This window comes from Pseudophryne corroboree, chromosome 7 (genome assembly GCF_028390025.1).
Source record: "Pseudophryne corroboree isolate aPseCor3 chromosome 7, aPseCor3.hap2, whole genome shotgun sequence".
In the NCBI taxonomy this organism is placed as follows: Eukaryota; Metazoa; Chordata; class Amphibia; order Anura; family Myobatrachidae; genus Pseudophryne; species Pseudophryne corroboree.
The window spans coordinates 228,596,216-228,619,234 of record NC_086450.1 but is presented as its reverse complement, the minus strand read 5'-3'; the positions used below and the strand labels follow the sequence as shown (position 1 = coordinate 228,619,234).

Genomic DNA, 23,019 nt, shown 5'->3' with positions numbered 1-23,019 from the left:
ATACCGCCAAAGCTTCTTGTTGAGATGAGAGACCATCATGTCTATTTGAGGTACACCCCAAAGATTTGTTACCTCCGTGAACACCTCCCGATGGAGGTGTGGAGATGGACTTCCTCAGCAGACACTGCTTCCCAGTTGTCTACTCCCAGAATGAAGATTGCAGACATCGCCAACGCGTGTTTTTCTGCCCAGAGGAGGATTCTTGTTACCTCTGACATTGCAGCTCTGCTCTTTGTTCCACCCTGTCGGTTTATGTAAGCCACCGTTGATACATTGTCCGACTGCACCTGAATGGCTCGATCTCGCAGAAGATGGGCCGCTTGGAGAAGACAGTTTTAGACCGCTCATAGTTCCAGAATGTTTATGGAAGGTTGGATTCCAGGCTTGACCACCTTCTCCAGCCTGGAGACTCGCATCCGTGGTTAGAAGGATCCAGTCCCGAATCCCGAACCTGCGGTCCTCCAGAAGGTGAGGTAGTTGTAGCCACCAGAGGAGTGAAATCCTGGCTTTTGGCGACAGATGTATTCTCTGGCGCATGTGTAGATGAGATCCCGACAACTTGTCCAGGAGAACCAGTTGGAAGGGCCGAACATGAAACCTTCCGTACTGTAGAGCCTCTAAAGAGGCCACCATCTTCCCCAGAAGGCAAATGCACTGATGAACTGAACTGCAGGCACCAACTTACAAACTGAGCTTCAGTGCCAGGCTGTAGAGGCAGCCGTGCAGTGCATCCTGGGAACAGTTAAAGCTTTAGCCTGTTGGTGCCTCGGATCAAAATCCAACTCTACACCCCGATGTTATTCCCTGTGGTATACCAGTGTACCCCGCTGCAGAAATATTGTTGGTCCAGACTTCTGGTGAGGTTTCGGCCCAGGCATCATGAAACCATTCCAACCATGCGCACACCATAGGAGACCGTCATGCCACGGTCTTGTCAGCAGGTTTAGGGTGCCGTTTTCGGGCTGTGGACTGGGAACAGCTTCTGCCTGTTTCCACGAACTAGACTGCCGAAACCTCTTCCTCTAGCTCGAAAGGATTGAGACCTAAATTAATTGAACACCGGACCAGATTAATTTCTACTGATCGGTGGCATAGGTTTTGGATAGGCAGAAAAATAAGATTTTACTTACCGATAAATCTATTTCTCGTAGTCCGTAGTGGATGCTGGGGACTCCGTCAGGACCATGGGGATATAGCGGCTCCGCAGGAGACAGGGCACAATAATAAAAGCTTTAGGATCAGGTGGTGTGCACTGGCTCCTCCCCCTATGACCCTCCTCCAAGCCTCAGTTAGGATACTGTGCCCGGACGAGCGTGCATAATAAGGAAGGATATTGAATCCCGGGTAAGACTCATACCAGCCACACCAATCACACCGTACAACCTGTGATCTGAACCCAGTTAACAGTATGATAACAACGAAGGAGCCTCTGAAAAGATGGCTCACAACAAGAATAACCCGATTTTTGTAACAATAACTATGTACAAGTATTGCAGACAATCCGCACTTGGGATGGGCGCCCAGCATCCACTACGGACTACGAGAAATAGATTTATCGGTAAGTAAAATCTTATTTTCTCTGACGTCCTAGTGGATGCTGGGGACTCCGTCAGGACCATGGGGATTATACCAAAGCTCCCAAACGGGCGGGAGAGTGCGGATGACCCTGCAGCACCGAATGAGAGAACTCCATGTCCTCCTCAGCCAGGGTATCAAATTTGTAGAATTTAGCAAACGTGTTTTCCCCTGACCAAGTAACTGCTCGGCAAAGTTGTAAAGCCGAGACCCCTCGGGCAGTCGCCCAAGATGAGCCCCCTTCCTTTTGGAATGGGCTTTTACCGATTTTGGCTGTGGCAGGCCTGCCACAGAATGTGTAAACTGAATTGTATTACAAATCCAGCGAGCAATCGTCTGCTTAGAAGCAGGAGCACCCATCTTGTTGGGTGCATACAGGCTAAACAGCGAGTCAGATTTTCTGACTCCAGCCTTCCTGGAAACATATTTTTCAGGGCCCTGACAACGTCAAGTAACTTGGAGTCCTCCAAGTCCCTAGTACCCGCAGGTACCACAATAGGTTGGTTCATGTGAAAAACAGAAAACACCTTAAGGAGAAATTGAGGACGAGTCCTCAATTCTGCCCTGTCAGAATGAAAAATTAAGTAAGGGCTTTATATATGATAAAGCCGCCAATTCTGACACACGCCTGGCTGAAGCCAGGGCAAATAGCATCGTCACCTTCCATGTGAGATATTTTAAGTCCACAGTGGTGAGTGGTTCAAACCAATGTGACTTTAGGAAACTCAAAACAACATTGAGATCCCAAGGTGCCACTGGGGCACAAAAGGAGGCTGTATATGCAGTACCCCTTTTACAAACATCTGAACGTCAGGCACTAAAGCCAGTTCTTTCTGGAAGAAATTCGACAGGGCCGAAATTTGAACCTTAATGGACCCTAATTTTAGGCCCATAGACAGTCCTGTTTTCAGGAAATGTAGGAAACGACCCAGTTGGAATTCCTCTGTAGGGGCCTTCTTGGCCTCACACCACGCAACATATCTTCGCCAAATGCGGTGAAAATGTTTTGCGGTTACATCCTTCCTGTCTTCGACCAGGGTAGGGATGACTTCATCTGGAATGCCCTTTCAGGATCCGGCGTTCAACCGCCATGCCGTCAAACGCGGCCGCGGTAAGTCTTGGAACAGACAAGGCCCCTGCTGGAGCAGGTCCTTTCTTAAAGGTAGAGGCCACGGGTCTTCCGTGAACATCTCTTGAAGTTTCGGGTACCAAGTCCTTCTTGGCCAATCCGGAACCACGAGTATCATTCTTACTCATCTCCCTCTTATGATTCTCAGTACTTTTTGTATGAGAGGCATAGGAGGGAACACATACTCTGACTGGTACATCCACAGTGTTACCAGAGCGTCCACCGCTATTGCCTGAGGGTCCCTTGACCTGGCGCAATATCTAGTTTTTTGTTCAGGCGGGACGCCATCATGTCCACCTTTGGTTTTTCACAACGGTTTACAATCATGTGGAAGACTTCCCGATGAAGTCCCCACTCTCCCGGGTGGAGGTCATGCCTGCTGAGGAAGTCTGCTTCCCAGTTTTCCACTCCCGGAATGAACACTGCTGAGAGTGTTATCACATGATTTTTCGCCCAGCGAAGAATCCTTGCAGTTTCTGCCATTTCCCTCCTGCTTCTTGTGCCGCCCTGTCTGTTTACGTGGGCGACTGCCGTGATGTTGTCCCACTGGATCAATACCGGCTGACCTTGAAGCAGAGGTCTTGCTAAGCTTAGAGCATTGTAAATTGCCCTTAGCTCCAGTATATTTATGTGGAGAGAAGTCTCCAGACTCGATCACACTCTCTGGAAATTTTTTCCTTGTGTGACTGCTCCCCAGCCACTCAGGCTGGCATCCGTGGTCACCAGGACCCAGTCCTGAATGTAGAATCTGCGGCCCTTTCATAGATGAGCACTCTGCAGCCACCGCAGAAGAAACACCCTTGTCCTTGGAGACAGGGTTATCCGCTGATGCATCTGAAGATGCGATCCGGACCATTTTTCCAGCAGATCCCACGTAAAGGTTCTTGCGTGAAATCTACCGAATGGGATCGCTTTGTAAGAAACCACCATTTTTCACAGGATCCTTGTGCAATGATGCACTGATACTTTTCCTGGTTTTAGGAGGTTCCTGACTAGCTCGGATAACTCCCTGGCTTTCTTCTCCGGGAGAAAACATCCTTTTCTGGACTGTGACCAGAATCATCCCTACGAACAGTAGACGTGTCGTCGGAAAAAAATGCGATTTTGGAATATTTAGAATCCACTCGTGCTGTCGTAGAACTACTTAAGATAGTGCTACTCCGACCTCCAACTGTTCTCTGGACCTTGCCCTTATCAGGAAAGCGTCCATATTTCTTTTAAGAAGAATCATCATTTCGGCCATTACCTTGGTAAAGACCCGGGGTGCCGTGGACAATCCAAACGGCAGCGTCTGAACTGATAGTGACAGTTCTGTACCACGAACCTGAGGTACCCTTGGTGAGAAGGGCAAATTTGGACATGTAGGTAAGCGTCCCTGATATCCAGTGACACCATATCGTCCCCTTCTTCCTGGTTCGCTATCACTGCTCTGAGTGACTCCATCTTGATTTGAACGCTTGTATGTAAGTGTTCAAATATTTCAGATCTCACCTAGCCGTCTGGCTTCAGTACCACAATATAGTGTGGAATAATACCCCTTCCCTTGTTGTAGAAGGGGTACTTTGATTATCACCTGCTGGGAATACAGCCTGTGAATTGTTCCCAATACTGCCTCCCTGTCGGAGGGAGACGTTGGTAAAGCAGACTTCAGGAACTTGTGAGGGGGAGACGTCTCGAATTTCCAATGTACACCTGGGATACTACGTGTAGGATCCAGGAGTCCACTTGTGAGTGAGCCCACTGCGTGCTGAAACTCTTGAGATGACCCCCTACCGCACCTGAGTCCGCTTGTACGGCCCCAGCGTCATGCTGCGGACTTGGCAGAAGCTGTGGAGGGCTTCTGTTCCTGGTGATGGGCTGCCTGCTGCAGTCTTCTTCCCTTTCCTCTACCCCTGGGCAGATATGACTGGCCCTTTTGCCCGCCTGCCCTTATGGGGACGAAAGGACTGAGACTGAAAAGACTGTGTCCTTTTCTGCTGAGATGTGACTTGGGGTAACAAAAGGTGGATTTTTCAGCTGTTGCCATGGCCACCAGGTCCGATGGACCGCCCCTTTATACGGCAATACTTCCATGTGCCGTCTGGAATCTGCATCACCTGACCACTGTCGTCTGGCAGATATGGACATCACATTTACTCTTGATGCCAGAATGCAAATATCCCTCTGCGCATCTCGCATATATAGAAATGCATCCTTAAAATGCTCTATAGTCAATAAAACCTTGTCCCTGTCAAGGGTATCAATATTTTCAGTCAGGAAATCCGACCAAGCCCCCTCAGCGCTGCACATCCAGGCTGAGGCGATTGCTGGTCGTAGTATAACACCAGTATATGTGTATATACTTTTAGGATATTTTTCAGCTTCCTATCAGCTGGCTCCTTGAGGGCTGCCGTATCTGGAGACGGTAACGCCACTTGTTTTTATAAGCGTGTGAGCGCCTTATTCACCCTAAGGTGTGTTTCCCAACTCGCCCTAACTTCTGGCGGGAAAGGGTATACCGCCAATAATTTTCTATCGGAGGAAACCCACGTATCATCACACACTTCATTTAATTTATCTGATTCAGGAAAAACTACAAGTAGTTTATTCACACCCTACATAATACCCTTATTTGTGGTACTTGTAGTATCAGAAATATGTAACACCTCCTTCATTGCCCTTAACATGAAACGTGTGGCCCTAAAGGAAAATACGTTTGTTTCTTCACCGTCGACACTGGAGTCAGTGTCCGTGTCTGTGTCGACCGACTGAGGTAAATGGGCGTTTTTACAAGCCCCTGACGGTGTCTGAGACGCCTGGACAGGTACTAATTTGTTTGCCGGCCGTCTCATGTCGTCAACCGACCTTGCAGCGTGTTGACATTATCACGTAATTCCTAAATAAGCCATCCATTCCAGTGTCGACTCCCTAGAGAGTGACATCACCAATACAGGCAATTTGCTCCGCCTCCTCACCAACATCGTCCTCCTACATGTCGACACACACGTACCGACACAGCACACACACAGGGAATGCTCTGACAGAGGACAGGACCCCACTAGCCCTTTGGGGAGACAGAGGGAGAGTTTGCCAGCACACACCAAAAACGCTATAATTATACAGGGACAACCCCTTATACAAGTGTTTTCCCTTATTACATATATAAAAATGCTATCATATCGCCAAATAAGTGCCCCCCCTCTCTGTTTTAACCCTGTTTCTGTAGTGCAGTGCAGGGGAGAGCCTGGGAGCCTTCCTCACAGCAGAGCTGAGCAGGAAAATGGCGCCGTGTGCTGAGGAGAATAGGCCCCGCCCCCTTTTCGGCGGGCTCTTCTCCCGGAGTTTGTGAGATCTGGCAGGGGTTAAATACCTCCATATAGCCTCAAGGGCTATATGTGATGTATTTTAGCCATAAAAAGGTATTATACATTGCTGCCCAGGGCGCCCCCCCCAGCGCCCTGCACCCTCAGTGACAGTTGGTATGAAGTGTGCTGACAACAATGGCGCACAGCTGCAGTGCTGTGCGCTACCTTATGAAGACTGAAAGTCTTCTGCCGCCTGTTTCTGGACCTCTTCAACTTCGGCATCTGTAAGGGGGGTCGGCGGCACGGCTCCGGGACGAACCCCAGGGTGAGACCTGTGTTCCGACTCCCTCTGGAGCTAATGGTGTCCAGTAGCCTAAGAAGCAAATCCATCCTGCACGCAGGTGAGTTTTCTTCTCTCCCCTAAGTCCCTCGTAGCAGTGAGCCTGTTGCCAGCAGGACTCACTGAAAATAAAAAACCTAACTTAAACTTTTATTCTAAGCAGCTCAGGAGAGCCACCTAGATTGCACCCTTCTCGTCGGGCACAAAAATCTAACTGAGGCTTGGAGGAGGGTCATAGGGGGAGGAGCCAGTGCACACCACCTGATCCTAAAGCTTTTATTATTGTGCCCTGTCTCCTGCGGAGCCGCTATATCCCCATGGTCCTGACGGAGTCCCCAGCATCCACTAGGACGTCAGAGAAATTAAGATTTTCTAGTCGTTCCCTGCAAAATCCAATTGTCCCAATTCTGGCCTAAAAGATTCCCCTGCAAAGGGGATCGCATCCACTGCCTTCTTGGAATCAGAATCCATTTGCCATTAGAGCCACAGAATCCTTCTGGCCAATATAGCAGACTCAGATGCGCAAAGCTATCCTGCTAGCATCCTTTGTAGCTTGGCAAATGTATGTGGCCAATACCCGGATATGCTCCGCTAGTTGAACTATTTCTTCCTGGTTATCTTCCGCCACTGCCTGAACAATTTGACCAGCCCATGCTACAATAGCCCTATTAACCCAAGCGTTGACAATCGTAGTTCAATGTGATGCTCCTGCGACCACAAAGATAGATTTTAGTGCTGTATCCAACTTAATATCTGATACATCCTTTAGTGTAGTCACGTTTGGTATAGGTAATATTGTCTACTTTGATAGTCTAGTCAGGGAGGCGTCAACATTCGGTGGAACCTCCTACTTAAACATGACACTCTTGGGCAGTGGATAATTAGCTATAAACTTCTTGGGGATCTGGAAGAGTCTAGCTGGCTGCTTCCATGCTTCACTCATGTAATCCTGGAGTATGAGGAATTGGAAAAACTGCTGTTTGCTGTTTCGGAGACTCAAATAGAGCAAAGACCTCAGGTTCCTTGACCTCTTCTTCTTTGAAGTTAAGGACCTGTTTTACTGCTTCAATAATAAGAATTTACTTACCGATAATTCTATTTCTCGTAGTCCGTAGTGGATGCTGGGAACTCCGTAAGGACCATGGGGAATAGCGGCTCCGCAGGAGACTGGGCACAAAAGTAAAGCTTTAGGACTACCTGGTGTGCACTGGCTCCTCCCCCTATGACCCTCCTCCAAGCCTCAGTTAGGATACTGTGCCCGGACGAGCGTACACAATAAGGAAGGATTTATGAATCCCGGGTAAGACTCATACCAGCCACACCAAATCACACCGTACAACTTGTGATCTGAACCCAATTAACAGCATGATAACAGAGGAGCCTCTGGATAGATGGCTCACAACAATAACCCGATTTAGTTAACAATAACTATGTACAAGTATTGCAGACAATCTGCACTAGGGATGGGCGCCCAGCATCCACTACGGACTACGAGAAATAGAATTATCGGTAAGTAAATTCTTATTTTCTCTGACGTCCTAGTGGATGCTGGGAACTCCGTAAGGACCATGGGGATTATACCAAAGCTCCCAAACGGGCGGGAGAGTGCGGATGACTCTGCAGCACCGAATGAGAGAACTCCAGGTCCTCCTCAGCCAGGGTATCAAATTTGTAGAATTTAGCAAACGTGTTTTCCCCTGACCAAGTAGCTGCTCGGCAAAGTTGTAAAGCCGAGACCCATCGGGCAGCCGCCCAAGATGAGCCCACCTTCCTTGTGGAATGGGCATTTACAGATTTTGGCTGTGGCAGGCCTGCCACAGAATGTGCAAGCTGAATTGTATTACAAATCCAACGAGCAATAGTCTGCTTAGAAGCAGGAGCACCCAGCTTGTTGGGTGCATACAGGATAAACAGCGAGTCAGATTTTCTGACTCCAGCCGTCCTGGAAACATATTTTCAAGGCCCTGACGACGTCCAACAACTTGGAGTCCTCCAAGTCACTAGTAGCCGCAGGTACCACAATAGGTTGGTTCAGATGAAACACTGAAACCACCTTAGGGAGAAAATGAGGACGAGTCCTCAATTCCGCCCTGTCTGAATGGAAGATCAGATAAGGGCTTTTACAGGATAAAGCCCGCCAATTCTGACACGCGCCTGGCCGAGGCCAGGGCCAACAACATGACCACTTTCCATGTGAGATATTTTAACTCCACAGATTCAAGTGGTTCAAACCAATGTGACTTTAGGAACCCCAAAACTACATTGAGATCCCAAGGTGCCACTGGAGGCACAAAAGGAGGCTGTATATGCAGTACCCCTTTTACAAACGTCTGAACTTCAGGAACTGAAGCTAGTTCTTTCTGGAAGAAAATTGACAGGGCCGAAATTTGAACCTTAATGGACCCCAATTTTAGGCCCATAGACACTCCTGTTTACAGGAAATGCAGGAATCGACCTAGTTGAAATTCCTCTATCGGGGCCTTACTGGCCTCGCACCACGCAACATATTTTCGCCAAATGCGGTGATAATGCTTTGCGGTTACATCCTTCCTGGCTTGATCAGGGTAGGGATGACTTCATCCGGAATGCCTTTTTCCTTCAGGATCCGGCGTTCAACCGCCCTGCCGTCAAACGCAGCCGCGGTAAGTCTTGGAATAGACAGGGTCCTTGCTGGAGCAGGTCCCTTCTTAGAGGTAGAGGCCACGGGTCCTCCGTGAGCATCTCTTGAAGTTCCGGGTACCAAGTCCTTGGCCAATCCGGAGCCACGAGTATAGTTCTTACTCCCCTCCGTCTTATAATTCTCAGTACTTTTGGTATGAGAGGAAGAGGAGGGAACACATACACTGACTGGTACACCCACGGTGTTACCAGAGCGTCCACAGCTATTGCCTGAGGGTCCCTTGACCTGGCGCAATACCTGTCCAATTTTTTGTTTAGGCGGGACGCCATCATGTCCACCTTTGGTTTTTCCCAACGGTTTACAATCATGTGGAAGACTTCTGGGTGAAGTCCCCACTCTCCCGGGTGGAGGTCGTGCCTGCTGAGGAAGTCTGCTTCCCAGTTGTCCACTCCCGGAATGAACACTGCTGACAATGCTATCACATGATTTTCCGCCCAGCGAAAAATCCTTGCAGCTTCTGCCATTGCCCTCCTGCTTCTTGTGCCGCCCTGTCTGTTTACGTGGGCGACTGCTGTGATGTTGTCCGACTGGATCAGCACCAGCTGACCTTGAAGCAGAGGTCTTGCTTGGCTTAGGGCATTTGAAATGGCCCTTAGCTCCAAAATATTTATGTGAAGTGATGTCTCCAGGCTTGACCACAAGCCCTGGATATTCCTTCCCTGTGTGACTGCTCCCCAGCCTCGCAGGCTGGCATCCGTGGTCACCAGGACCCAGTCCTGAATGCCGAATCTGCGGCCCTCTAGAAGATGAGCACTCTGCAACCACCACAGGAGAGACACCCTTGTCTTTGGTGACAGGGTTATCCGCTGATGCATCTGAAGATGCGATCCGGACCATTTGTCCAGCAGGTCCCACTGGAAAGTTCTTGCGTGGAATCTGCCGAATGGAATTGCTTCGTAGGAAGCCACCATTTTTCCCAGGACCCTTGTGCACTGATGCACTGACACTTGGCCTGGTTTTAGGAGGTTTCTGACTAGTTCAGATAACTCCCTGGCTTTCTCCTCCGGGAGAAACACCTTTTTCTGGACTGTGTCCAGGATCATCCCTAGGAATAGAAGACGTGTCGTCGGGATCAGCTGCGATTTTGGAATATTGAGAATCCAACCGTGCTGCCGCAACACTACTTGAGATAGTGCTACCCCGACTACCAACTGTTCCCTGGATCTTGCCCTTATCAGGAGATCGTCCAAGTAAGGGATAACTAAAACTCCCTTCCTTCGAAGGAGTATCATCATTTCGGCCATTACTTTGGTAAAGACCCGGGGTGCCGTGGACAAACCAAACGGCAGCGTCAAACTGATAGTGACAAAACTAAACTTTCACTAAGAAGCTCAGGAGAGCCCCTAGTGTGCACCCTTCTCGGCCGGGCACAAAAATCTAACTGAGGCTTGGAGGAGGGTCATAGGGGGAGGAGCCAGTGCACACCAGGTAGTCCTAAAGCTTTACTTTTGTGCCCAGTCTCCTGCGGAGCCGCTATTCCCCATGGTCCTTACGGAGTTCCCAGCATCCACTAGGACGTCAGAGAAAAGGGATTGTAACCCCTCGACCTCAGCATCCTCCTCCTGACGACAGACATCAATTATCGCCTCTGACTCCCTCATCATCTAGGAGACCCCCCTCCTCCTCCAACTCTTCTTGCAGGATAGTAAGGGGTCTATGCCGCTTTATGCACATTCTTACCTACCTGTGCGGGCGGAGTTATTTTAATTAGGAATTCCTCCATAGTCTTGGAAAAACCTGCTGCCCATTCTAAATGTTGCTTGCAGGATTCCGGGGGCATGTTCCACACCACGGAGCTGCCAACATTAGTGCTTTTTTTTTTTTTTTTTTTTTTTTTTTTACACATTTTGGACATACACAGTAAGTCTGTTTTTGTTGGTGCTTTAGACATGTTAAAGACACACAGATCGGAAGAGAGACTGTAGGGATATAAGGAGCAATGAAAAATTGGGAGTCACACAGAGCTGGAATGAAATTTTTTTTTTTTTTTTTTTTTTACCAGCATGACGTTTACCACACCACTAACTGTTAAAACAGCCCAAGTTGAATGTTGAGAAATTATGTTGCTCCTCCTTGCAGGACCTGTCAGCAGGGTCCTTTGGAAGAAAAAATACACTCATTTCTCACAGAGGTCTGTTCATAGAGCTTGCAGTGAACATACATAATACTAGTAGGGATTAATGATAACTGAACAGGAGCTTAAACCTTTTGTTCAGATTGCCCTACAGCAGGCACGTCAAACTCGTGGCCCTCCAGCTGTTGTGAAACTACAAGTCCCAGCATACTTTGCCATACCTGATTAGCTGGTAAAGCATGCTGGGACTTAGTTTCCCAACAGCTGGATGACCTTGAGATTGACATGCCTGCCTTACAGTAACTAAACACCCAATACTTTCTCTCCTCAGAGATGACTGCCCTCTATAACTGCGCGCATACACAGGATCTAAAATGGCTGCCACTAAATTTTTTCAGCCACCTCACAGCCTGGCTCATCTCTAACCCTGTGGGCCGCCTTCTCCATGTAGCTTAGCGGCTTCTCTATTCCCCTCAGCGTAATCTTTTATGCGTAAAGGGGACAGTTATCCCCTCTGGCAGCAAACCTTCTGCACTGCGAGCTCAGCCATCACCTGGGCACAGTCATGCTTAGTGACCCCACGGGTTGTGCACCGAGCGCAGCTACGAAGTCCTGGCCGCCGCCATGCCACCTCACTTCCGCATGACCTTCACTAGCTGCACCCCCGCTACCGCTGACTATATAACTCTGCTGAGGGAGGACTCCCGCATTACTATGGGGGATTAGGGTACCTTGCTGGGCGCTCTGCCCCCTGATTATAGTACTCCCTGCTCAGTCAGATCTTCTGGATGAGATACTGATCCCTTCGGATGGGATCTTTGTCTCACTGAAACTGATCAGTCTAGAGAGCCTTCTCCCTCCTTTCAGTTAGGCTGGATCGGCTCATAATATTTTAAGTTAAAGAAAGGTCTCTCATGGAGCAAGAGATCCATTCCTGTGCTGCTACCTCCAGCACAATTTCTCAGACTGGAGGGATTAGGGGGCGTGAAGGGGAGGAGCTAGCTGTACATGTTTTTTTTTTTTTTTTTTTTTTAAAGAGTGTGCTACCTCCGGTCTGCATCCTTCACAACCCAGCTGTCTGAGATCTCGTGTCCCCTAGTGGATGAAAAAGAAATATTGTTGAATTAAGCATGAGTCTCCCATCCATTTTTTGGAAGCCACGCAGACAGCCATAACGGCTTTTGTGTATTATCTTTTATAGAGAAAAATCATCTTTCATTCACCAAGCACATTAATTGTATCTATCTTCCTTTAGGATTGACATGCAGTACCTGGCTCCTGCCACAGATGAAGATCCGGCATTACACAGCCCAGTCTCCAGGGGAGCCAGCATCTCCGGGGATCCAAAACAGAGGTGAAAGGGACAGAATAAATACAGAAGTGGTATAATAGAGGTAAAAGGGCCAGGAGGGACAGGGCCAGTACAGAGGGGACAGGACTAAGACAGAGTGTACATTAAAAGGACAGGGGTGACAGGGACAGGATAGAGGGTACAGGAGAGATGGTTAACAGGATCAGGATAGATGTGATAGGGCCATGACAAAGACAAAACCAGGATAGAAGGGACAGACAGAAGGGACTGGAGAGAGGGGTGACATGGCTAGGACAGAAGTAACCATGTCTGTACAGTGAGTGAAGAACAGAAATGACAGGGTGAGGACAGTGTTGACTTGACCAAGATAGAGATAACTCCCTAGAGTCACTGACGCAGGCTGCTGCTGTCCCACTCCAACCTGGGGGACCAGATTCTCCAGTCGGAAGCGGTGCTGTCCAACCTACCTGAACCTATCCTGGCTCTCTAAGTTCTGAATCCTGCTCAATGCACTGCCGCCCCCCCCCCCCCACCCTCTCCAAACGTCACGGCTATTCACTGCGCAGAGAACTGCGGTAGTGGGCTGGGACATGAAGGATTGGACAAAAGTGTGGTGTGGCCCTGCGGGTGCTGCCAACAGTTCTCCACCCACAGCGCATATGCGCTGTGGCGGCACTGTCCTAGTTATGGCACTTATGTCCAGTGCGGCCGAGCCCATGATAAATTAAAGTAGTACTAAGCCAACTGTGAGGCACAGAATAGCACTCATGGCAGCAAAAAGAAAAAGAAAAAAAAGTGATGGGTAAACAAATGTATGGAAATACCCTCCGCGTGCCAATTTGTCTCCTTAGTGGGCTACCAATAACATTATGCAACACCCCAGCATTGCCAGATGGACATTACTACATCAAACACTCACAAATCCCGGGAAGTCGTAGTCGATGCCTTTCTCTGCTAAACGCTTCCTTAGCTTCTTCTCTTTGTCCAGCATTCTCTGCGACATCCTCTTTGCCTGCTGCAGGCTCCTGGGTTTGTTATAGCGTTTAACTGCTGGCAGTGTTGGCTTCTTGAACTTGGCATCACATCCTACAAAGATTCTGGGGTGGACTTTTTCTGGAGGCATAAATTCACCTGGACAGGAGAATAAATCAAATTATTTTTTAACAAACAAAACATAATAAACGTCTTTATCACAGAGATCCTCATGCAACGGTCAGGACCGAGCCACAAACTAACATGCATCTAGCTGGCTCAGTACGATTTACAGACGGTCGGGATACCGGCTGTCAGTATACAGAAAACGGCATCCCGGGCGTCAGTATACCGGCAGCGTGGCAAGTGCAAAGAGAGTCCCTTTGCGGGCTCTGTGGCTTGCTGCGCTCGAATACCCCCTGTGAGCCAGGATTCCGGCTATCGGTATTGTCAGCAGTCGGGATTCCAGCATCGGTATTCCGACCACCGGGATCCCAACTACCGGCAAATTAACTACATACAGTTTTAAACTTATAACTGTCAAAACTGTAACATTTAAAACAGGGTTTCTCAGGTCAGGCCCCTGCATACCCAGGCCACTACTTACATTTTAGCAGCCTCTCACAGAAGAGATAATTGTTCATCGTGTCTGCAACAATTTTAGCAACTTCATTGCATTCAAACTCCACATATGCATATCCTTTACTGGCACCAGTCTGCAAATCAGAAGATAGATACAGAAAAGGCAATTCCACACATTGATAACATAGCTCTATGTTCGGAATTTAAGGATCATAGAGATTGTCTGGATAAAGTAGCAACAAAAATAATGCTATATTAAAAGAACCGCACAATTATATTATTGGTGCTACCATAGTGTAATTTTTGTTTCAACAAGTGTTCAGTTAGTATAAGCCACTCCCAGATTTTATGCAGACAATTTTTTTTTTTTTACCTTCTTACTTCTTGAAAGACGCAGCCTAGTCACTGTCCCAAATTGGCTGAAGTATCTTCTCAGCTGGGGCTCAAACAGAGCCCGAGGTATGTGAGCGACGTAGACGACACCAGGAGAAAGAGCCTCCACCTGAGAAGAAAATCTAATTTCAGCACCAGTTTACTTAAAACAACAATGACTGGCTATGACATCTACCCAGTACACACACTGCTAGCCTTCCCTGCTACCCACGTGAACTTGTCATCAGACTGGACGATGTGTATGTTGGAAGGTGATAGAGATTTATGGTACTTCGTTAAATCTTTCTGCGAGGTACGCTGGATTTCACAGGGAATACATCTGGGTGTAGAGGCACCAACAGGCTAAAGCTTTAGACTGTCCCAGGATGCACTGCAGGGCCTCCTCTAAAACCCCACCTCCAGGCACTATGAGCTCAGTTTTGATAACCAGCCCAATGCAGAAGCAGGTAAAAAGAGAAGGCAGATGTTAGTCACACAGAACCACGTTCTCACGTCAGGAGAAGGGAATAGCGGCTAATGCCATACAAACCCAAAGAAGCCAAGTGCGTCAGTGTGGGAGCCCTGTGGAACCAAGTGTACCTCGCAGAAAGATTTAACTATGGTAAGTCTACCATAAATCTCCTTTTCTGCAGTGAGGTACACTGTATTCCACAGGGAATACATTGGTGATGTCCTAAAGCAGTTCCTCAATGGAGGGGACGCACCTTAGTGGGTATGAGAACCCAGCGTCCAAAGGAAGCATCCTGGGAGGCGGAAGTATCAAAGGCATAGAACCTAATAAACATTCACCGAGGACCACGTAGCCGCCTTGCACAATTGTTCTGCGGACACGCCACGAATGGACAACTCAAGAGTGTCCAACAGACAGAGTAGAATGGGCTTTGATAGCAGCAGGAGCTGGGAGTCCAGCCTGCGCATAAGCTTGTGCAATCACCATTCTAATCCATCTGGCCAAGGTTTGCTTATTACGCAGGCCAGCCATGTTTGTGAAAACCAAAAAGTACAAAAAGGGAATCTGATCTCCTGACAGAGGCAATCCTTCCCACATATATGGAGAGCCCGTACTTTGGAGGACAAACCAAAAGAGATGAAGGCCGGAACCACAATTTCCTGATTAAGGTGAAAAGATGATACCACCTTAGGCAAATAAGTTCTAAGAACTGCCCGGTCACGGTGAAAAATCAGAAAGGGTGGACGACAGGACAAAGCGCCTAAGTCAGACACCCTCCTAGCAGAGGCAATAGCCAACAGAAAAATGACCTTCAGCATAAGGCATTTAAGGTCCACAGACTCAAGAAGTTCAAATGGAGACTCCTGAAGGGCATTCAGAACAGACAGACATCCCATGGAGCCACAGGAGGGACGTAGGGAGGCTGAATCCGTAAAACACAGAGTGAAAGTATGAACATCAGGAAGACACGCAGTTTTCCTCTGAAACCATACAGACAAGGCAGAAATATCAACCTTGAGGTAGGCTAAACGAAGGCCCAAGTCCAGGCCTTGTTGTAGAATAGCCAAAAGTCTGGCAGTCCTGAAAGTATATGCATCATAGTTCTTACTGGCACACCAGGTGAAGTAAGAATTCCAAACCCTATAATAAAATCAGAGCGGAAGCCGGTTTACGGGCTTTCAACATCGTTTGAATGACCGCCTCAGAGAAACCTTTGGCTCTCAGGAGTGATGCTTCAAGAGCCACGCCATCAAAGCCAGTATGGCCAGATCCAGGTAGACACAAGGGCCCTGAATGTGGAGGTCTGGGCGTTGAGGAAGTAGAAGAGGACACTATCGAGAGACCCTGCAGGTCGGAGAACCAATGCAGTCTGGGCCACACTGGAGCGATTAGAAGTAGTATTCCTCCTTCTTGCTTGAACTTCCATATTACCCTGGGCAGGAGTGACACTGGAGGGAACACGTATGGCAGCCGAAAGTTCCAGGGAATTGCCAGTGTGTCCACAAACGCTGCTAGAGGATCCCTTGTCCTTGATCCGAAAACCGGAACTTTGTGATTGTGTCGAGACACCATCAGGCCTACATCTACTTGTCCACTAGGAGTTGAAAGACATCCGGATGAAGACTCCGCTCTCCGGCGTGCACGTCCGGACAACTGAAGAAGTCCGCTTCCCAATTGAGGACGCCCGGAATGAACACTGCCTATAAGTCTGGAAGATGGCGTTCCGCCCACTGAAGAATTTTTAACACTTTCATCATTGCCATGCGGCTTGGACCCTGGAGAGTGTTGCTCCAACACCGCGCCCCAACCTCGCAGACTGGCGTCCGTTGTCAGGAGGACCCAATTGGAGATCCAGAAGGGATGGCCCCTGCTCAACTGCTGGTCCTGTAGCCACCAGCTCAGTAAAAGACAAACCTCCGGAGTCAAGGAGATCATTTGAGACCTGATCCGGTGAGCAGGCCGTTCCACTTGGAAAGGATTAACCGCTGTAGAGGGCGAGAATGAAATGGAGCACTCTCTACCATGTCGAACGCCAACACCATAAGGCCTAGTACTTGCCTCGCCGAGTGTATTGACACTCGCTGGCGAGAGAGGAAGTATCTGATCCTGTCCTGAAGTTTCAGGACCTTCTCTGGAGACCAGAACAATCTTTGGTTGTGCGTGTCCAACAATGCCCCCAGGTGCACCATGCTCAGAGCAGGGACCAGCGAGGACTTCTTCCAGTTGATGAGCCACCCGTGGGCTTGTAGGAATTGGGCAGTCCGCTCCAGATGACCGGAGAACCTCTAGGGAGTTTGCCAGGATCAGCAAGTCGTCCAGATACAGCATGATCCCGACACCCTGACAGCGGAGAAGAGCCGTCATGACTGCCACTACCTTGGTGAAAATCCGAGGAGCCGTAGTCAGTTCGAAAGCCAAAGCCTAGAATTCATAAGGTAGGTTGCCAATAGCAAACCGCAGATATTGCGGATGCGACATGGCAATAGGTATGTGCAGGTAAGCATCCTGTATGTCCAGGGATGCCATATAGCCCCTGGGTACCATAGCCAGTACAATAGAGCGCAGAGTTTCCATACAGAATTTGGACACCCTCACAAATTTATTCAAAGATTTGAGGTTGAGTATAGGCCAGGAGGACCCATTTTGGTTTCGGCACTAGAAACAGGTTCAAATAGTAGCCCCTGCCTCTTTGAGACAGAGGTACCGGTACAATCACTCCAGGATCCAGGAGGGATTGTACAACCAAGTGTAGAGCTTGCGCTTTCAATGGATCCGAGGGGGATCACTGTTGAGCAGAACTGGCGAGGGGGGCATCTCTTGAAAGAGATTGCGTATCCGTGAGAGAGAACTTCCCGCACCCTGGCGTCTGAAGTGATATTTAACAAAGACTGGGCGAACTGCAGAAGTCGGCCTCCCAGCCTGGGGTCCGCCGGGGGAGGCCCGCCCTGTCTTGCCGCAGGCTTGTCCTGTTTGGAAGCAGGCTGACGGGCGGCCCACAATTGCTTAGACTTGGGCTTGGTGGTTTTGGAAGTACGAGCTTGTTCGGATATGCCTGACCCTTTGCTTTACCTGGAGGTCGAAAGGAACGAAAAGTAGTATCCTTAGCCTTCGGAGCAGAAGGATTAGTACTTGGGAGAAATGCAGTCTTGGCTGTTGCTTAGTCAGTCACAATCTTGTTCAGATCCTCCCCAGATAGTATGTCCCACTTAAAAGGGAGCACCTCCAAGGTCTTTTTGGAGTCCAGATCCACTTTCCAGAACTGTAACCACAAAATTCAGCTAGCCAGTATGGACGTAGTAGATGCCTTGGCCGCCATTACACCTGCATCAGAGGCCGCCTCCTGGATATAGTGAGAGGCTGTGGTAATATACGACAGATATTGTCTGGTAGTATCAGAAAAACTCAGAGGTAGCTCATCCTCAATTGCCTGAACACATACTTCAATAGCTTTTGCAGCCCAAGAGGCTGCCATAGTGGGTCTATGTACAGCACCAGTAAGTGTGTAGATAGACTTCAGGCATCCCTCCACACGCTTATCTGTCGGTTCCTTCAGTGAAGTGACAGTGGTGACAGGCAGAGTAGAAGACACCACTAGACAGGCGACATGAGAGTCCACTGGCAGTGGAGTTTCCCACTTGTTATCCAGTTTCGCAGGGATAGGATAGCGAGCAAACATCCTTTTAGACAGGGAAAATTTATTTCCTGGAGACGACCATGACTCCTGACGTATGTCAATTAAGAGGCCAGAATGAGGTAAAGCTACTTTAGCAACCTGCTGACATTTAAACTTATCAGGTTTCTTAGACGTAGCAGGAGGTTCACTATCATCAATCTGGAGAATCAGCTTGATAGCCTCCACCAGTTCAGGAACATCAACTTGAGTTGTAGATTCCTCATCAGAAACAACTGTATCAGTGACGACATCGGAAGAATCATCCGAAATATTATGGATTGTGAGGAAGAAATGGCCCGCTTAGATGACCCTTTGTTCCCAGCAGGGCGAGAGACAGGTTTTTGTTTTACTAAGGACGGATTTAATTGCCTTAACTTGGTTGACAGAGTATCCGCCCATGGTAGATTAACTACAGGGACAATATGTGGCTGCAATAGCACAGGTGGTCCCACAGGGGGCGTAAGTCGTTACAAGCGTAGTCAGCATATTTGAAAATGTGGCCCAATGTAGATCCTGATTTGCCACATGTGCTGCAGGCTGACTAGAAGGTGCAGAGAACCCAGTACCTGATCCCTCAGCTAAAATCTTTTCCTCAGGTAAATCCGTGGCGCTAGCACTGCATGATGCAGGAGCGTCTGCGGAGTTCCCGTCCTGTGAAGCAGACATTATTGGGAATGTAGTCTTAGGGTGTAACAGTACAATATAGCCAAACACAATACCTGACAAAAACCCTGTGTTATGTGACCGCAAATGCAGAGCACAAACTGAGGATTTAAGCGGTATGAGGTGGCTGAAACAGTGAAAAACATAAAACAGTATATCCTGTGGAATACTATATGGTATATCAGACCCTGACGCACTTAGCCCCCCAGGGTATAGAATATAGTGATAGCAATATGTGTGATAAACAGAATAGAAACCACACAGCAGCTATAGGCACACAGTCACAACGCAGAAATGATGACATATAAACAATAAAACTGCACTGGACTAGTAATACTACATATAGATATGTATGTATGTATACAGCTATAACAATGCACAGTAACCACTGGATGCATATTACAGAATACTTGTAATAAATATTCATATATAAGTGCACTGGTTCATAACCAACGCTGTCTAAACGACATGTAGAATACTTATCGTATATACTCTAGTATAAGCAGAGTTTTTCAGCACATTTTTTGTGCTGAAAAAGCCCCCAGCCCCACCCCCCCCCCCCCCCCCCCCCCCCTCCCCCTCGGCTTATACTCGAGTGATGCTCCGTAACTGCTGCCTGGGAAAACGTACCCTCCCGTGCTCCCCCGCTGTTTTGTGAAGGAGGGACACGGAGGGCACAGCGCGTGCCTCTACTGTGTCCCACCTGAGTCTCTGGCGGGTCTATTAAATGAAGTACCCGTTCGTGAGCTCTGATTGGCTCACGAACCGGCACTCCATTTAACAGACCCGCCGCTACCACCGGAGACGCAGGAGGGACTCAGGAGAGGCGCGCGCTGTGCCTTCCGTGTCCCTCCTTCTTTCAAAAAACAGCGGTGGAGCGCGGGAGGGTAAGTTGTACCTGGCACCGTGGGGGTATATCTGGCACCTTGGGGGCATATCTGGCAGTATGAGGGCTGTGTACGGCTAGAGCTGCATTTCCACCCTAGGCTTATACTAGAGTCAATAAGTTTTCCCTGGTTTTTGTGGTAAAATTAGGTGCCTCGGCTTATATTCGGGTCGACTTATACTCGAGTATATACGGTAAGTGTTTTGTAAATCACAGGTTCTCAAACTCTGTCCTCAGGACCCCACACAGTGCATGTTTTGCTGGTCTCCTCACACAATCACAAGTGAAATAATTAGCTCCACCTGTGGAGCTTTTAAAATGTGTCTGAGTAATTAATACACCTGTGCACTTGCTGGGTTACCTGCAAAACATGCACTGTGTGGGGTCCTGAGGACAGAGCATGAGAACCCCTGTTGTACATACACAGCACTGATGAGGTAGGCGGCTTTACAGAGGAGACAGTGCCCAGCAGTCCCAGGATCAGCGCAGCTCTGTGAAATAGCACCCAATCACTGACAGAGTGAGTAAGGAAGGGGAGGGGAAGGGGAGGGGGAGGGGAGGGAGGGAGGGGAGGGAGGGGAGGGAGGGGAGGGAGGGAGGGGAGGGAGGGGAGGGAGGGGAGGGGGGAGGGAGGGGAGGGGGGAGGGAGGGGAGGGGGGGGGAGGGGAGGGGGGGGGAGGGGGGGGGGAGGGGAGGGGGGGGGAGGGGGGGGGGGGGGGAGTCCAGGGTGGGAACATCTGCTGTAGATGGCACCTGGGGGAGGGGCTACAGGTCAGTGCCTTATCCCCTCTGCTGGACTTCACCAGGTACTATGGAGCATATAATAAACAGATTTTTACTAAATCCGACCTGTGCTCCCTGCCCTGGTAGATATAGTGGGGTCCCTGCATGGCCACAGTGACCATGCCAGCAGCGCGGTCCGACCGGATCACGATTTCTGCAGGTCCCACCTGGGGGACCCTCTTACCTACTCCCTGAAGTGCGGCCACGCGATTCAGGAGAGCATCAGCGGTGATATGCGCCTGATGACCGGAGCGCCTCCGCTGCAAGTACCCGGCAACCAGGGCGTGGAAATATGCAGCGCTGCAGCACAGAATGTCAGCATGACATACACAGCATCTAGTGACTGTGCTGCAGACTTTGAAGTCTTCTTTCTTCTTAAAAAGCTCTTATTAAGCCTGCCTAGCGCAGCCACACCTGTTAGTGACCTGCACTGCAGGCACCAACTTAAACTGAGCTCCAGTGCCTGGAGACGGGGCTATAGAGGAAGCGGTGCAGTGCATCCTGGGAACAGTCAAAGCATCGGATCAAGATCCAAGTCTACACCCCCGATGTTATTCCCTGTAGAATACCAGTGTACCCCACTGCAGAAACAATAATTTTATTTATATAAAACACTGTTTCTCCAATAGGACTCAGGGCACTTAGAATATAATACAGTACAGAAACAATGAAGAACAGAAAAGCTTTTAATAAAACAGAGCATGGAGATAAGGGGGATATCCAATTAGCCCCAGCTAATTGCTGCAATTTATCAGGGATTTTGTTTCACCTGCCAGGTGTGGTGAGCTGAAATGTGTGAAGTTACCCATTAGGGGACCTAAACGGGACTTATCTTGATCACATCCATTACTTTAACCGGGTTTAGCCACTTTACACAGCTAATCCTGACTACTATTAACGCAATATAGCAGGCAAGTTAATTAAATATCGCCCCTCAATCTCCACGATATATCCATTTAATATGGCCCTTAGACCCATGTACAAATACAACACAGGCTAATACAAGGACAGACTAAGGTACACTCATCACGACACATGTACATAGTTCTTCTCTCATACACCTATACATGTAACATATGCTAGGTACCTGTTGTTTCCTTCGGACATTCTGAACTTTCTTCTTGAATTGCTCATGCAGTTTAGGGTCCAGAGAGAGCAGCGGACCGCCAGAGCTCGTGTGTTCAGGACTCTCCGACATGTTCACCCAGCCACCAACGAGTCTGCAACAGAAGGGAACACGTGGATCTCAACCTGCAACAACACCACGCAGTGTCCAAAGGAACCTACAACCCCTGCCGGGAGAATTGCATCACACGCAGCGCGACACCTGGCGGCAACTCTGCAGAAGTACCCCACCAAGCGCATTGAACGACACATAGCACCACTCCTGTATAACCACACAGCTGTATGTATTTATATGTATCATTGTAAGTACTACGCCCAGGCCTAGAGGTTGGGCCGCACCTCGGAACTACCAAGCCGGTGCAGTGGTACTGAAAGGGCTCCGGGCGCTAACACGCTATGCACACAGGCCCGGCCCAGGCTTTGTGGCACCTGGTAACCCACATCAAGATATTTTCAAGCTTTACCTGACAGAGTGGTGAGGAGAAGGACACTCTCGGTGCTACAGCAGCCAGCTGTCCCGATGCTCGTAGCCACGATGCGCTCCACGCCGCCCAGTTCATCTACGTGCGACTCCCCGCACCGGATGCTGAAAGGAACAGTCAGTGCGCAGACGCGACCTCCCACACCATGGAAACTAGTAATCATCGAGCCGAACGGCGCCATCTTGTGCGGGGCACAGGCTCCTTGGGCGGCCATTTTTCTTCTGGGTTACAGGTTTGCTTATGAATTGTATCCACTAGAGGGAGGTATCGCATGCGATGGAACCCTTCAACTCCCCACAGAGCCGCGGCCCCCGAGAGTAGGTAAGCATACCTCCCAACATGACCCTCTCCAGGAGGGACACAATGGTCTGCTTCTGGACTTTTCTCTTAATGTATGATTGCTGACACCTGTGTTGAACAGGTTAATGGATAAGAAAGGTGTTTCAGCACAGGTGATGGCAATCACAAATTAAGAGGGAAGTGCAGGAGCAGAGCATTCTGTCCCTCCTGGAGAGGGTCATGTTGGGAGGTATGGGTAAGTATGATGCAATCTACCGTTAAGCACCCTCATCGCAAGCGACATGGTCAGATCTTACCTACTGCATGTAAGATCTG

The 23,019-nt window shown here is 49.0% G+C and overlaps 1 protein-coding gene across 1 annotated transcript in view; it reads right to left on the bottom strand.

Moving 5' to 3' along the window:
- NIFK (nucleolar protein interacting with the FHA domain of MKI67) overlaps window positions 1-22,560 on the bottom strand; it is a 33,618-nt gene extending 11,058 nt beyond the window's left edge. Inside the window, exons 1-5 of the mRNA XM_063933994.1 lie at window positions 22,387-22,560; window positions 21,885-22,017; window positions 14,322-14,450; window positions 13,974-14,082; window positions 13,314-13,525 (exon numbers count right to left, since the gene is read on the bottom strand). Coding sequence (XP_063790064.1) covers window positions 13,314-13,525; window positions 13,974-14,082; window positions 14,322-14,450; window positions 21,885-21,995 — 561 coding nt within the window. The 5' untranslated portion in view covers window positions 21,996-22,017; window positions 22,387-22,560. The remainder of the gene's footprint in view (window positions 1-13,313; window positions 13,526-13,973; window positions 14,083-14,321; window positions 14,451-21,884; window positions 22,018-22,386) is intronic.
- Between the last annotated feature and the right edge of the window lie 459 nt (window positions 22,561-23,019).